Source organism: Trifolium pratense, linkage group LG2 (assembly GCF_020283565.1).
Source record: "Trifolium pratense cultivar HEN17-A07 linkage group LG2, ARS_RC_1.1, whole genome shotgun sequence".
NCBI lineage: Eukaryota > Viridiplantae > Streptophyta > Magnoliopsida > Fabales > Fabaceae > Trifolium > Trifolium pratense.
The window spans coordinates 69,399,702-69,414,820 of record NC_060060.1 but is presented as its reverse complement, the minus strand read 5'-3'; the positions used below and the strand labels follow the sequence as shown (position 1 = coordinate 69,414,820).

The 15,119-nt window shown below is 32.9% G+C and overlaps 1 protein-coding gene across 6 annotated transcripts; it reads right to left on the bottom strand.

The window, feature by feature from the left end:
* Window positions 1–5: 5 nt before the first annotated feature.
* LOC123906443 (transcription factor VOZ1-like) lies at window positions 6–14,482 on the bottom strand. 6 transcript variants are annotated; one of them, XM_045956350.1, is made up of 8 exons: window positions 14,170–14,475; window positions 12,789–12,876; window positions 12,375–12,423; window positions 12,164–12,229; window positions 11,600–11,832; window positions 11,319–11,477; window positions 886–1,501; window positions 6–780 (listed from the first exon to the last, which is right to left on the bottom strand). In XM_045956350.1, exons 5-8 carry the CDS (start codon window positions 11,828–11,830, stop codon window positions 335–337), a joined length of 1,452 nt encoding a protein of 483 aa, XP_045812306.1. In that variant the 5' UTR covers window positions 11,831–11,832; window positions 12,164–12,229; window positions 12,375–12,423; window positions 12,789–12,876; window positions 14,170–14,475; the 3' UTR covers window positions 6–334. The 6 variants fall into 6 exon arrangements, with proteins under 6 accessions (XP_045812306.1, XP_045812305.1, XP_045812308.1 ...); XM_045956349.1 differs by having other exon boundaries at window positions 12,164–12,423; window positions 14,170–14,482; XM_045956352.1 differs by having other exon boundaries at window positions 12,164–12,423; window positions 14,187–14,475.
* Window positions 14,483–15,119: the final 637 nt, after the last annotated feature.

The window sequence follows — 15,119 nt, the reverse complement described above, 5'->3', positions numbered from 1 at the left end:
TCAACTTTAAAGAAAAGATCCATTCTAATTGAGAATCCCAAACACACCAAAGTAATTTTAACTCTTCAGTAAGTCACGTTTAACGAGTCAGGTTTAACTCTCCTAAAAGTGAATCCAAACATACACATACTCAGGATACAAGAATATGAACACCTTTTTCTTTTTTTTTTAACGAAGAATTGAATATGAACAACTACCACCACAAGAATCTGTCATTACCTTGATTCAGAAAATGTTAGAAATTTCCAAAAGATTAAGTCTATCCTCATTCCTCAAATATGTACATGTTGGTCAGTCATTGCCAAAAATCATCCCACAAAGTATTTATTAATTTTCAGGCAGGCAGGCCAACATTCTCAGACTTGGCATCAGTTTTTCCCTCGATAGATTTTCCATTGTCTGGCAATGGAGCAGCTGTTAGCTTTCCCATCTTGTTTTCCAAATCATTAAGAGAATCCTTAGACACTTTTCCCTTGGGACTTTTCTTTTTATCTACAAGCTTTAATTCTAGTCTGTATAATGCACAACCATCGTGGCTATTGATCTCATACTCGTACAAATGCCAATCACGATTAGGAGGTTGGGGGTCCATGTAATAGGATCTCTTTTGTCCACCGTGTTCCTTCATCACCTGCTTCCTTGATTCATGCCAACCACGCCCATGGTAATCAGGGAGTGATCTCTGTTTCCTAGTTCCACTGTCGAACGCCCTTCTAGGCTTGTCAAAGAACAGCCACTCCCTAACAGTTTCACCCTCAAGAAAAGAAATGTCAAAGAACTCTGAAAAAAAAAAAAAAAAAAAAAAACTAACAATTTAAATTTTAAACCTTACCAATAATATAATAATCGGCGATATACAAAAAGGTAACAAACTTGCATGCTAACCTGAAGCATTCCAGGGGGCTTTCGTTGAAGCAGCACCTTCACACTTAGGGATGCCTACTTCTTTTCCCATTGTCTTTGCAAGAACAGCAGCAAACAAAGGACCATCTTTTACATCAATGCCACCAGGTCGCAAAATTGGAGTCATTCCAGGGAGACCTTCACTAATTGCCAAATGCTCATGAGAACTACAACAGTAGCCCTGGCACTGTTTTTGAGCAGGTCTGATACAGTCCCACAGTGCACATTTTGGGGATAGGAAAGCAGAAGGTGGAGGGCAGATATTTGGAAGAATGTTAGGTATAAGATTGTCTCCAAATGTTGTGGTGTCATTATCTCCGAAAAATTGAGAACAATCAATGCCTTCTTCAAAACTAAATTGAGTTGACTCTGAGTTTTTTATTTCTGTGTTGTGCCCGAGGCTTTGGTCCTGATACAAATTAAACCGACCAATCAAATCAGAGTTGTGACCTACAGCGTTGTGATCCATATCTTGATTTAAACCGAATTGATGAAAATCCAACTGAGCCATGTCTGAGTTATTTAAAGGACTGTTGAACAGAGATGAAGCAGAGCCTTTAAAAGTATGATCTAGTGTCTGGTTATTCTCAAAACAATTCTGCAAGAATATAACTGCCAATTGTTATCTCTTAAAGAAAAGCAAGAAAACATATGATTAATGAGTAGAGCAGAAAGAAAAAAGATTAAACAGATAGAAACATTCAATTCAAATATACTATTTCTACATGCAATGAAAGGCTACTGCCAATTGTTTGCTTCCTAAAAACTTTATCAATTTTCATTTAATCATGCCATGAATGAAAGGCTACTGCAGTGAATAATTGTGCTAGCGAGATGGCTAACTACAGAGAATATATTTTTGGGAACAGTGAAAGTAGTTCTTTCACATTTTTCAAAGTTTGAAAAAAGCTGAATCAGTTATAAAAAATGCATTTTAAAAAATTTGAAGAATGCATTCTCTAATGCTTATTTTCAAAGAAAATGAAAACAGGAATCTATCGAAGTATATGGTCCCTAAGTTCTATATTCAAATATTTCCATTTTAGGAACAACTAACCACTAAAGTGTTAATCAAGTCAAGAAGTAGTTAACCAAAAGTTGAATGTGAAAATAAGAGTTCTCTTTTGGTAATTTTACCTCTACAAATGAATTTCAACAAGTTGGAATCAATGTGAACTGAAAAATCAGAACAAAGTTGAATGTAACCTACATCAAGTGATCATATGACTTGGGCAGAGCGCAAGTGATCAATTTTGGGACTTTGGTGGGTAGGTATATGGTAATTCCCTCGTAAACAAGGTTAAAAAATGTGCTACCAATTAGGTTTTCCGGAACAAACTAAAAGACCACACACCACATGATAGGAATTAGATTTATATATCAAACTAAAGATATCTCAAATGGAAATTGTACAGCTTACAATCAGAAACAAACATACAACCAGAGACTCCTCCCTCAAACCAGCCAACTCTCCCAACTTTTTCCCAAATAATTTGGTCCCCCACACTCCCCTTTATAACCACCTCATGATGTACCATAGCTCCAAGATTGAAGATCTGATACCAATTTGATAGGAATTGGATCTACATATTAAAGTATTAAACCATGGATATCTCAAAAGGAAATTGGTGCTTACAATCAGAAAGAAGCGTACAACTAGAGACTAGTTTCTGATATATATTGGAAAAGGAAAAGAGAAAAATAGAACAATGAAATGATAAAACAGAAAATAGATAAGACCCCTCCCTCAAGCCAGCCAGCTTACCTCACTTACATCTCACTTTCCAATCCCAAAGTGCCACCTGTTAATTAATTATGTTACAGTTCCCCCCTCCCTGTTGGAGTAAGCCCTAAGAGCCAATCTATTTTCATAGTATTTGCTTTAGGAGTTTGAATATAAATATGGCATTTCTTTATTATATTTGTAAGGTTGCAAAATAATGAAGTCCCTAGAATAGAAAGTCCGTTTAATAATTAAGTGTGACTTAATCATGAGATAATATTAAACATAAGGACACTATTCTTAAAGTATCCGTAGTCGAGCTTTAAGGTAAAGGGGATAACCTTAAAAGCATAAAGACTATTATGAAGATAGACTGATGATCACATCTCATGGATCATGGGATAAGGAGTTATCAAGTCTTGACGTAGGTATAAATATTAGGAGTAATATTTATACTGGATTGACCCGCTATGAGAGTACTACATGCAAAGTTATGCAAAGTGTCATAAGTTACTCTCATGGTGATAATGGTGTAAACCGCCCTTAGACCTGAAACCACTTTGTACCCTAGATGTGGAGTCAAGTACTTTGTTGCTGATCTAACGTTATCCGTAACAGGATAACCATAAAGGCAGTTGATGGGTACTTCACAAAGCATGCTGAGGGACAGTAGTGACCTAGATGGAATTTGCCAATCCTGCATAACAGGATAAATGTCATGGGCCCAATATTGAACTGGACAAAGATGACACCAAGTATGTTTTGTGTTCAATATAGACATAAAGGGCAAAGGGGTAATTATACACACTGATATTATCACAAGAGGTTATGTTTAGATCACATGTTAATTTCTCGTAACTTGAGTAGCAGTGATGTGTTGCTAGATACCGCTCACTGTTTATTGTAATAAATAGTGATTTATTATAATTGTCAATGTTACGGAAACCTACAGGGTCACACACATAAGAACAATCTAGTGAGATTGGAACACCGTAAGGTACGGTGCACCTTGGAGAAATAAGGAAATATGATAAGGGTATTATGGTAATTAAAATGAGCATTACAACATATGGTATGATGTAGCAAGAAGGGGGTGCAAATATGTACTAGACATATTTACATGAGAATGGCGCCCACTATAGCCCATTTAGTTAAAAGGGCTTTAGTGTAATTTTGCCATGGCAAGTGGTTCTATAAATAGAACCCTTGTGGTAAGGAGAAAAGTTACACACTTTTGTTACTCATTCTCATGAGCCTTTGTTCTCTCCTCTCTTGAGAAACCCTAATCACCTTTCTAGAGTTTTTGTGAAAAACCCTAATCCTTATTTTGTGCCTCCTTTCTCCTAACCCTTCAAATCATTGGAGCTAGCACTCCATTGAAGGTTGTTGTTCGTGTGGACTGGCTAGAGGCGTTATACCTTTAACGCTTGTGATCAAATTCGTTGGTGACTTGGTGGTGACCTTGTTCGTGACGGTTCGAGGTTCTTGTTCGTGACCTTGTTCATGATTCGAAGTGTTCGATAGCCGTTCGTGATTTAAAGGGAGTTTTCGAACCAAAAGGTAAAACTCTAAACACAATTCATGACCATTCGTAAGGATCACAAAAGGAAAATTTTAAAATTCCGCTGCTTTTATCGTATCAATTTTCCTTCAGTGGTATCAGAGCCACTTACGAAACCATGAATTGATGTTTGTTTAAATTCATGAATTCAGTTTTAATATGATTAAAACAGTTAATAAAAGATTAAAATCGAGTAATTAAAATTTGACGGTTGTTTGTGTATAAATTGGATGATTAACATTGAAACGGCTCCGGAATCCGACACTTGTATGGTGGAGCATGCGATATGTTGATTGTCCTAAGGTTACACGAACAAGAACGGTCAATACTTACATGTGATGTAAGTTTTGTGTATGAATTGGGTAATTAACATTGAAACGGCTTCGGAATCCGACACTTGTATGGTGAAGCATGCGATATGTTAATTGTCCTAAGGTTACACAATCAAGAACGGCCATAAACTTATATATGATATAAGTAACCGTAATACAAAATGGTGTATGTGATATACCGTTAGTAATTTCGTTAAAATTATTATGAAAGTTATTCAATTAAAGCGAGCCGTGTTCATTTGTTTCGGAATCCGACATTTGTATGGTGAAACAATGACATGTTGATCAATTGGATTGAATTTGGTCATAAGGAATTTTGACGGCATGAAAGGGTTGCACAAATGTTGTGTCATTAAAATTAGGATTTGCAAAACGTATCAAGTGTTGATGCGAAAAGTAGATGATAAATATATTTAATTTTGAAATCGTTTCAAAATTCTAGAAATATCTTTTAAAATTGTTTTAAAAGATAATATTATCAATTTTGGAAATATTTTATTCAAAAGGGTTTTGATTAAATAATTTTCCATATTTGACAAATATATTTAATTATGAAATCGTTTCAAATCTCTAGAAATATCTTTTAAAATTGTTTTAAAAGATAATATTACCAATTTTGGAAATATTTTATTCAAAAGGTTTTGATTAAATAATTTTCCATATTTGGAGAATTGTCAAAAGATTTAATTCTACTTTAAAATAATGTTATTTATTTTAGCAAATTTTGATTCGAAATATTTAATTGTGAATTAAATATTTGAATCAAACTTACCTGATTTGATCAATCGCCGGATTTAATTAATTATGAGACTTTAATAATAATAAAGTTTGTTTGTTATTATTATATTTGATGATCGGTTATGGCCTTAGTTTATTTATTTTATTGCATTTGGTTTTTAAATACGGCCTGCGTGTCGCGCCTTATCTCTATTCTCTATATTCTCTTCTCATCCACTCCCTCGTATGTAAAACGAGTATTCTTTTATATTATTATGTAATATTATGAAGAAGAAGAACAATGGAGGTCAACCTTGAAGATCATGCTTGGAGAAGTATAGATCGTTTTAGGTTAGATTAGGTTCTCTCATTGGCTTGGGAGAACAAATGCGCTATGGGCCATAACTGTTTCATTTTATTATATTATGTATGTTGATGCATGTTATGAATGGAGTGACGTCATTGTATGTAAGCCGTGGTAAGGTGAGATCAAATTAATTATAAAAGCCCTCAAAGGAATTAATATTAAGTTTTATTGCTTTCCAACGAATAGCGCCCTTCAAGATCAATATCGATCAATGTAGGTTTTGCCAACGCGAAGTGCATTGTCAATATTGATAAGTTGCGGTGAGGTAATTTATTTATCCGATCGCTATTTAATGGGTCTAACTTAACTAAAGAAAATATAATAAGATTATATGACTTTAGAAGCAAGTATTGGGTCATTCCATGTGATGGATTAGAATAAGTGTTATTCACCCAATAGAAAGGATATGAGAGTTGTATGAGATACAATTGGAAAAGAGTTTCCTACCTAAATAACTAAGTTTTGTGTAATCAGCCCAACGCTGACTTAAAACGAAGTGAAATATGGATCTCATTCTCACTAGAAAATCTTCCAACGGGATTTTCCGAATCAAATGTCGAGGGTCATTTGTTTTGAGTAAAATAGTGAGAGAGCGTATTTAATTAAAGACCAAATTAAATATGATTTAGTCATAATATCTTACATATCTTTGTAATTAGAATTTCGAAATACAATACATATTAAGTTGTCCTTATGAAGGACAAGATTTTCAGAAAGGAGTTTCTGTATTGGTACAAATTGAGAATTGTTCTCAAATGCGAGAAAACTATAAGTCTTGAACTATAAACTGTAAACAACCTACCATAACTTGATTGAAAAGGGATACTTGTTAGAAGCATCAAGTTGACGTCTAGATATAGAATATATAATAAATGATGTGATCATTTAATCTCAAGTAAGATCCTTTTGAAAGAACTTTAGAGTATGATAAATTTCTCAATGGATCAAAGTTGGTCATAGGATCAATCTAACAAATTATAATGGAATAGATATAGACAAAATTGTTTTGAATATCTACCGGAATTTGTTGAGTTAAATGAGAATTAATTTGCACTATCAAAGATTTGAGATATAATATAAATAAGATTTATATTCCTCTTATTTGAATAGTACAAAATGGTTGTCAAAGTAGAACAGCTATGGTTAGACCATTAAATAAAAATGACGTAAATAGTTCTTGGAAGAGTCAAACCAAAAGTATGAAGTGAGACTTCAATAATGCACATATTGTTATAGAAAGTCAAAATTTCTATTTCTACATCAAAAGTATATGATACAAGATGTTGAATCTCAATTTTTCGAAAATAGAGATGCTTAAAGAATTAGAACATTGGCTATAATTTTAAGTCAACCCATATCTAGAATGAAAATTGTTTCATTGATAATGAGAGCTTATGCAATGACTTAAAATCGAGTTTGAAATGGAACACAATAATTGTTATTGAATTCCATCTAGTAATAGAAGTAGCAATTGTATATCTTGTATTGACAATATATGAATTGTAGCCTTAAATGATAAGACAAGTAATGGTCCTATCATTTAAGCAAAGTTTTCTATACTATTACTCCAAGTCAAGTAATGGACTAGGGTTCCATGGTCTTGATAGGGATATCTATAACAATCGTGATAAGAGCCAAATATGATTTGGACCTTAAATATATCAAGAGCATTGTTGTTTAGTACAAATATTCGATGTGTCAATAAAATAACGCATGACCTATTTGAACAATATACATGAGATGTATGTCGACCACTAAACATATTTTGTATATTGAGTTTATTTTACTTCATTAACATTGATGATTAAAATCATTAGATGTTGGTAGGTGTATGACACCAATTAGAAATCTTTGAATTTGTCAAAGAAATTCAACAATGAAGAAAATAGAACTCGACAAAAGTATTTAAGTTATATGAATGAGTCATATCAGTAAATACTTAATTAAAAGACTATAATAACTATTTTATCACATCATGTTTGACATGATTTAAGGATAGTTTAATTATATATTGACTCTTTCTATAAATCTCTTTACTTATAATTAATCTTCACCCACAATTAGTTCCCTTTTAAAATGATCATAAAGACACCATATGCGATATGGAGGTAAGAGTACCAAGTTTGTCTTTATGAGAATTTTGGATTAAAATTTATTAGATAAATCTAATTCCAAATGAATGAATGAATAAGTGGAAATATCCTAAAGAAAGGGATATTGGTCCTATATCACTCTTAAGGACAAAAGGTTGTTTTGTTGCTAGGTTTGAAACATTCCTCTAGTGGGAGTGTGTCTCTAAAAGAGACAGTGGGAGTGATATAGAACTTGAATAAATTCAAGTACCACAAAACATATTTATTTAAAAGGGAATGCAAACCGGTTCCTCAAGGTTGTTGAAGAACCATTGTTTTAAAGTTGCACAAATCCAAGATAAGTCTAACATATCACATATGGCTACAAGGTATGGTTTTATCATGACTCAGCAATGTGATATGATTCTCATGGAAGATGAGTCTTTGACTTTCTAAAAGGTCGTAAGACGATCTAGATTATGAGAAGTGGCTAAATGCCATGAAATCTCATACAGAATCCATATACACTAACCTTATGTAGATAATGGTTATGTCTTCAAGATGAGTAAGACTCATACGATGAAAGTGAGTATTCTTTTTGAACACTGATATGGATGGTATTAAGAATACCTTATAATATTTGATTGCTTCTGCTAAATGTTGTACTACATGTTTTGGTAGATGGATAACAAAGTTGCATTCCTTAATTGGAATGACCTCATATATATGCGTTGGACATATACGTAAGGGTTTTGTTGATCCAAATGATGCTAGAAAGGTATATAACTTGTAGCTATCTAATTTTGATTAGATAGAGTTCTCAGAAAATTAAATTATTGTTTGTTCCTTTTATGAAGTTTTATGAAAACAAATTAACAAGGACAAACCTATCTAACTTTGATTAGATCGAATAAATTTGAATATTTGTTCCTTTTGAAAGTTTTGTGGAAAACAAATGAAGGACAAATATAAATCTTGTGCATACAAAGTTTTAGTGGGAGTGATAATATCTGATATCATATTAATCATCAAGACATTTTTCTTATACATGTGAGACATGACTAAGAAAATAACTCTTGATGAAACACTTAGGCAAGAATTCCTAAAGAGTTAGGAATAACCTATGTACCAAAATTGAAATTAGTGTTTGACACTAACTTACCTTCAAGAATATCCCTAAGGACCTTAAAGGAACTAAGGCCTATTTCTTGAAATAGATAGGTATGGGAAGGATCATTATAAGGAAGTTATAATGAAGGAAGTTTCCATACCAATGTATTGTATATCATGGCTGAATACAAGCATTGAAAGCTATAAGATAAGCTTCGTAATATGTTTGTTTCAGTTAAATAAGTTGAGTATTTAAGATTGGATCGTTTGGCTCATGATTGAGCTAAAGATATGTTTCCGGTGTTACAAGTCACATTAATCACATTAGTGATGGTAATAGTTTAATCTTGCAAGAACACTTGAAAATAGATCTCACCGACGATTCATGAATATACTTAGACACTTATATATTTCGATAGAGATCGAAATAGAACGTTGAAAGATACGTAAGATACCAACATAGGAAATAGTTCCTTATCCACTAACAAAGCCTCTTGCGCAGTTGAAGCGTGATGGGCATACTAAGTCTATAGGTATTAAGAGAAACCTAGATTGGCTTTAGTGCTAGTGGGAGATTGTTGGAGTAAGCCCTAAGAGCCAATCTATTTTCATAGTATTTGCTTTAGGAGTTTGAATATAAATATGGCATTTCTTTATTATATTTGTAAGGTTGCAAAATAATGAAGTCCCTAGAATAGAAAGTCCGTTTAATAATTAAGTGTGACTTAATCATGAGATAATATTAAACATAAGGACACTATTCTTAAAGTATCCGTAGTCGAGCTTTAAGGTAAAGGGGATAACCTTAAAAGCATAAAGACTATTATGAAGATAGACTGATGATCACATCTCATGGATCATGGGATAAGGAGTTATCAAGTCTTGACGTAGGTATAAATATTAGGAGTAATATTTATACTGGATTGACCCGCTATGAGAGTACTACATGCAAAGTTATGCAAAGTGTCATAAGTTACTCTCATGGTGATAATGGTGTAAACCGCCCTTAGACCTGAAACCACTTTGTACCCTAGATGTGGAGTCAAGTACTTTGTTGCTGATCTAACGTTATCCGTAACAGGATAACCATAAAGGCAGTTGATGGGTACTTCACAAAGCATGCTGAGGGACAGTAGTGACCTAGATGGAATTTGCCAATCCTGCATAACAGGATAAATGTCATGGGCCCAATATTGAACTGGACAAAGATGACACCAAGTATGTTTTGTGTTCAATATAGACATAAAGGGCAAAGGGGTAATTATACACACTGATATTATCACAAGAGGTTATGTTTAGATCACATGTTAATTTCTCGTAACTTGAGTAGCAGTGATGTGTTGCTAGATACCGCTCACTGTTTATTGTAATAAATAGTGATTTATTATAATTGTCAATGTTACGGAAACCTACAGGGTCACACACATAAGAACAATCTAGTGAGATTGGAACACCGTAAGGTACGGTGCACCTTGGAGAAATAAGGAAATATGATAAGGGTATTATGGTAATTAAAATGAGCATTACAACATATGGTATGATGTAGCAAGAAGGGGGTGCAAATATGTACTAGACATATTTACATGAGAATGGCGCCCACTATAGCCCATTTAGTTAAAAGGGCTTTAGTGTAATTTTGCCATGGCAAGTGGTTCTATAAATAGAACCCTTGTGGTAAGGAGAAAAGTTACACACTTTTGTTACTCATTCTCATGAGCCTTTGTTCTCTCCTCTCTTGAGAAACCCTAATCACCTTTCTAGAGTTTTTGTGAAAAACCCTAATCCTTATTTTGTGCCTCCTTTCTCCTAACCCTTCAAATCATTGGAGCTAGCACTCCATTGAAGGTTGTTGTTCGTGTGGACTGGCTAGAGGCGTTATACCTTTAACGCTTGTGATCAAATTCGTTGGTGACTTGGTGGTGACCTTGTTCGTGACGGTTCGAGGTTCTTGTTCGTGACCTTGTTCATGATTCGAAGTGTTCGATAGCCGTTCGTGATTTAAAGGGAGTTTTCGAACCAAAAGGTAAAACTCTAAACACAATTCATGACCATTCGTAAGGATCACAAAAGGAAAATTTTAAAATTCCGCTGCTTTTATCGTATCAATTTTCCTTCACTCCCTTCTAACAATTTTCCTATGTCCTCACTACACTGTCATGGGTTTATCACCACATACAGATTGGTAGTCTTCCCTTATGCTATACTTTATTAAATAACTTAAATTAATTTTATGTTTAATTATTTACTATCTAGCACAAAGAAAGAAAGGAAAAAAAAAAACTATAGTACGGTTGGAGCATATAACAGGTAAGTTGATCAAACTGTTTAAGAGTCGACTTACTCAATTATGCCAAAAAGAACAAATAAAAGCACCCTATTAAAAATGTAAAGAACTATAACAAAAGCATACAACTGAGAAGCATGATAAACAAAACTAATTAAGGTAAAGTTTTGCTTCAAATATAGAACCACACAGGTTAACATGCCACACACACACACATAGGAGTCCCCGGAACAAGTGACAGACACTCACCTCCAGAAAAAATGGATAATTGCCATCACTAATGTTATTTTGATGGAGACCAGTCTTCAGTGGCACGGGGCTTGTAAATGAACTTGTTGCATCATCTTTCTCCTCAATTTCTTGCAACAGTTGGGCTAGTTCCCCGGTAAACGAACCAAAGCTCCCATCCTATAGAATGCCAAAGTTTATAATACAAATAAAATATATATATAATTGAAATCTTTTTGCAAGACGAGAAAAAAACATGCAGAAATATTAATCGAGCTATGCATAACAATGGAAAGACATACAGCTAAGGAAGTAGCTGGAGACTCCAGTTCCGCCTTCCACTCTCGAAGCAACTGATGCATCTGCTCCTCACAGATCACAATGTCATTAGCTCTGCTTTCCTTTCTTGCAGACTGAAGATTGGTGAAAATCCCTTGAATCTTATCCACCAGATGTTTCTCCTTCTCTTTCGTGGATTTTTGAGAAGAAGAAGAAGAAGATCCATATTTTCCCTTGGAATTTCCTTTCATCATACCTTCCATGAAAAAATTGCACAAAAAAAACTTGCATTGATTAAATTGAGGCTACAATATAAGCGTTTTAGAGGTCTCTACAACTAACTACATTGCAACCACAATTGCAACTGTAAGCAATATCACGGTAACGGTAACCGCAATTTAGAACCATGATAATGATCAGAGATCAATTAACTATAACCTAGAATAAAAACTTTTAAACCAAAATAGCCATTGATTCACATTCAAGAAAAATAACAATAATAATAATTGCAAAATTAATGGATTGAAATAGTAGTATAGTATATATTGAACATCGATATTGAAATTATAGCAAAAAATAGTATATACCTTATATTGGGTTGAATTGGACGGAGAAAGAAGAAAAGTGGAATTGGGTTGATGGAAAACGGAACCCTAGGAGTTGGGGGAGGCGGCGATTTGTTTGTTGAAAAGGAAGAGATACGAGGAATAAAGGAAGAGATATGAGGAATAAAGGAAAAAGTGGGTATTCAAGCTCGCTCAAACAAGTTCAAGACCAGAGATGGGAGAGAGTTCATACTTGTAAAAGGATTGAATCCACAAATTTCCTTTTGAGCAACAGGAAATACCTGTCATGTGACATGATAAACAAAATAAATAACTTCTAATAATTGATATTGGAACTAAGATAATGGCAGCAATGCATATGTCACAACAGTTGACATCTGTCATTGCCTTCTATGCACACATCCATCATTTCTTAATATTATCAGTTTCAATTCAGGAAGAAATCAAAAGGGAAAAAAACTATATAATAAGGTTACATAACTTGAAAAATAAAAACATCATTACATCTATTGAAAGTGTACCTCTTGAGAATATAAAGCCACCTAACCTAAGAAGTATGACTATTGCAAATAATCCAAATTTGTTAGGAATAAACTATGCTACAAAATAAATATGCATATAGAGAATTTGAAGGTTATCAGTTTACCAAGGTAATGAATTTTCAACTTATCACTGACTTCGAGATTCGAGGTTGTAATTCCAACAAGTTGAGGAGCATGATATATTGCAAGTGGCTGAAATAAAGACAATTATGTAATTTTAAAAAGACATTCATTCTAAATATGGCCAATACAACCAAGGCAAAAAATTTAGTAGCACATCTTCCTAATGATAGTAATTAATGGAAACTTAGAAACTTATAATTCACAATGTGATAAGAGACTTCTTATTTTGGTGAAGTGTGAGGAGGGTAAACTAAAGGCCCCAATCCCTTTCTTGTGAACTAACTAAAAGAGCCAATTACCAAACATCAAAGTTGAATTATAGGCAGTGGCGATTATGCCGTCTGGCAAGCCCGGCACATGCCTGGGCTGCCTTTTTTTTTTTTTTTTTTTTTTGTAATAATAAGAAACAAGAAAAAATAAAAATAAAAGAAAGAAACGCATTTCGTAAAGGTACCGTACGAAACATATTTAGTCTCTAATGTTTATTTTAGGTTTCAATTTGGTCCCTTATTTTTTAAAAGTTTCAAGTTGGTTCCTTATGTTATTGATCTCAACATAAGTTGGTCGTTTTCGTTAAATTTTGAGTTAATTTTTTCTAACTTTTTGTTAAATTTTGAGTTAATTTTTCTAAAACATTCACATAGTACTCTCCTAAGTGGTCTACGTACACAAATTCATTAGAAAAGTCGACGATTTAAACTAAAATTTGAGGAAAATGACCAACTTGAAACTTTTAAAAAATAAGGGACCAAATTGAAACCTAAAATAAACATAACAGATCAAATATGCAATTAATTCTAATTTTTAACAACCTAAAACCTTCTCAATCTATAATATTTGTTTGATGACTTGATGGTGTTTTGAATTTTAAAATTTGTTAAGTTGTTTTGATTGTATAAATAAGTAGTTTAATATAATTATATACGTCGATGTGGATTCAGTTTTCATTGTAGTCTCTTATTTAGTTGAGCCTTAATTATATTGGAAACATGACTATACTCTTGCATGTTATTTCTTGTTTAAAAATTTCTTCCAAAATTAAATATTGAAAAACAGAGTTTAAATATTTCTATATTCGAAATATGGGTTGATAAAATTCCCTCCAAAAATTTGCCCAGGCTCCCTAACAATCCTGGAGTCGCCACTGATTATAGGCAAACTGTGATGATAACAATGATATCAATAGCAGAATAATTTGCAGATGGATAGTGTTGACCGTTGGGGGCAAAAAATCTGCTATGTGAAGTAGCAGATACCAGATAACATTGCAGGAAAATAATAATAAAACAGAAATAGCAACAGAAACAGAAATTGAAATATCACAACAAAACAAAAAAAAGTTAGGGTTTACAAATTACATACATATGAATGAGTAGCACCTTCCAGAAATTTAGGGTTTCAAATTTGCAATGAAGGGTTGGTGAGAACAGTACGAATTCTGGGTTTTGTGTGAAGGACTCGACGAAGAGATTTCTGGGTTCGTGAAGAGTGTTTGACGAAGAGATTTGCTGTGAAGAAGGATTTGCAGTGAGAGAAGGGTTTATAGTGAAGATTGAGTTTGCAGTGAGAGAGGGTTTTGCGTGATTTGAGTTTGAGAATAAGAAGGATTTGCGTTTTTTTGATATCTATGAATGAATGAATGATGCTTTTTTTTTTAGTTGATGATGCGTTTTTTTTTTTTTTGTTTTTTTTTGTGTTTTTATAAGAGATGCGTTTTTTTTTTTTTTATTCATTGATGATTTAATTATTTATTTTACTTTTGACATATTTACTTTGATATAAAATTGTTTTTCAAAGAGTCTCAAGTTCGATTCCCTCATATAACAAATTGGAATTTAATTTGTTAATTTTTATCATTGTTAGTTTTTTTTTAAAAGATTAAGATTTTTCTTTAAAAAAATAGATTAGAGTTTTTTTTTATGTTAAATGGCTGAGTTTGATTCTCGTGTGAAACCCATTATAATTTAATTTATAAAAAATAAAGGGTAAATAGGGTTTTACCCCCTGCAAAATAAGTCAATTTTGCATTACCCCTACAAAAAAAAACTTGGGATTACCCCCCTACAATATGAAGATTCTCTCTTTTTACCCCCTGCTTGACAACTTGGCATAGAATCTTTATTTTTTATGAGGTGGCATGCATATGTGGCATTTATTTCATTTTTATTTTGCACATGTCATTTTTATTATTAAATAAATTGGTGACAAAAATTTTAAAAATTCCACTTAATTAGTTTTTAAAAAAATAAAAAATATTGTGTCAAAAAAAAATTATTAAAAATAAAATATGTTAATTCAAAAAGATATGTTAA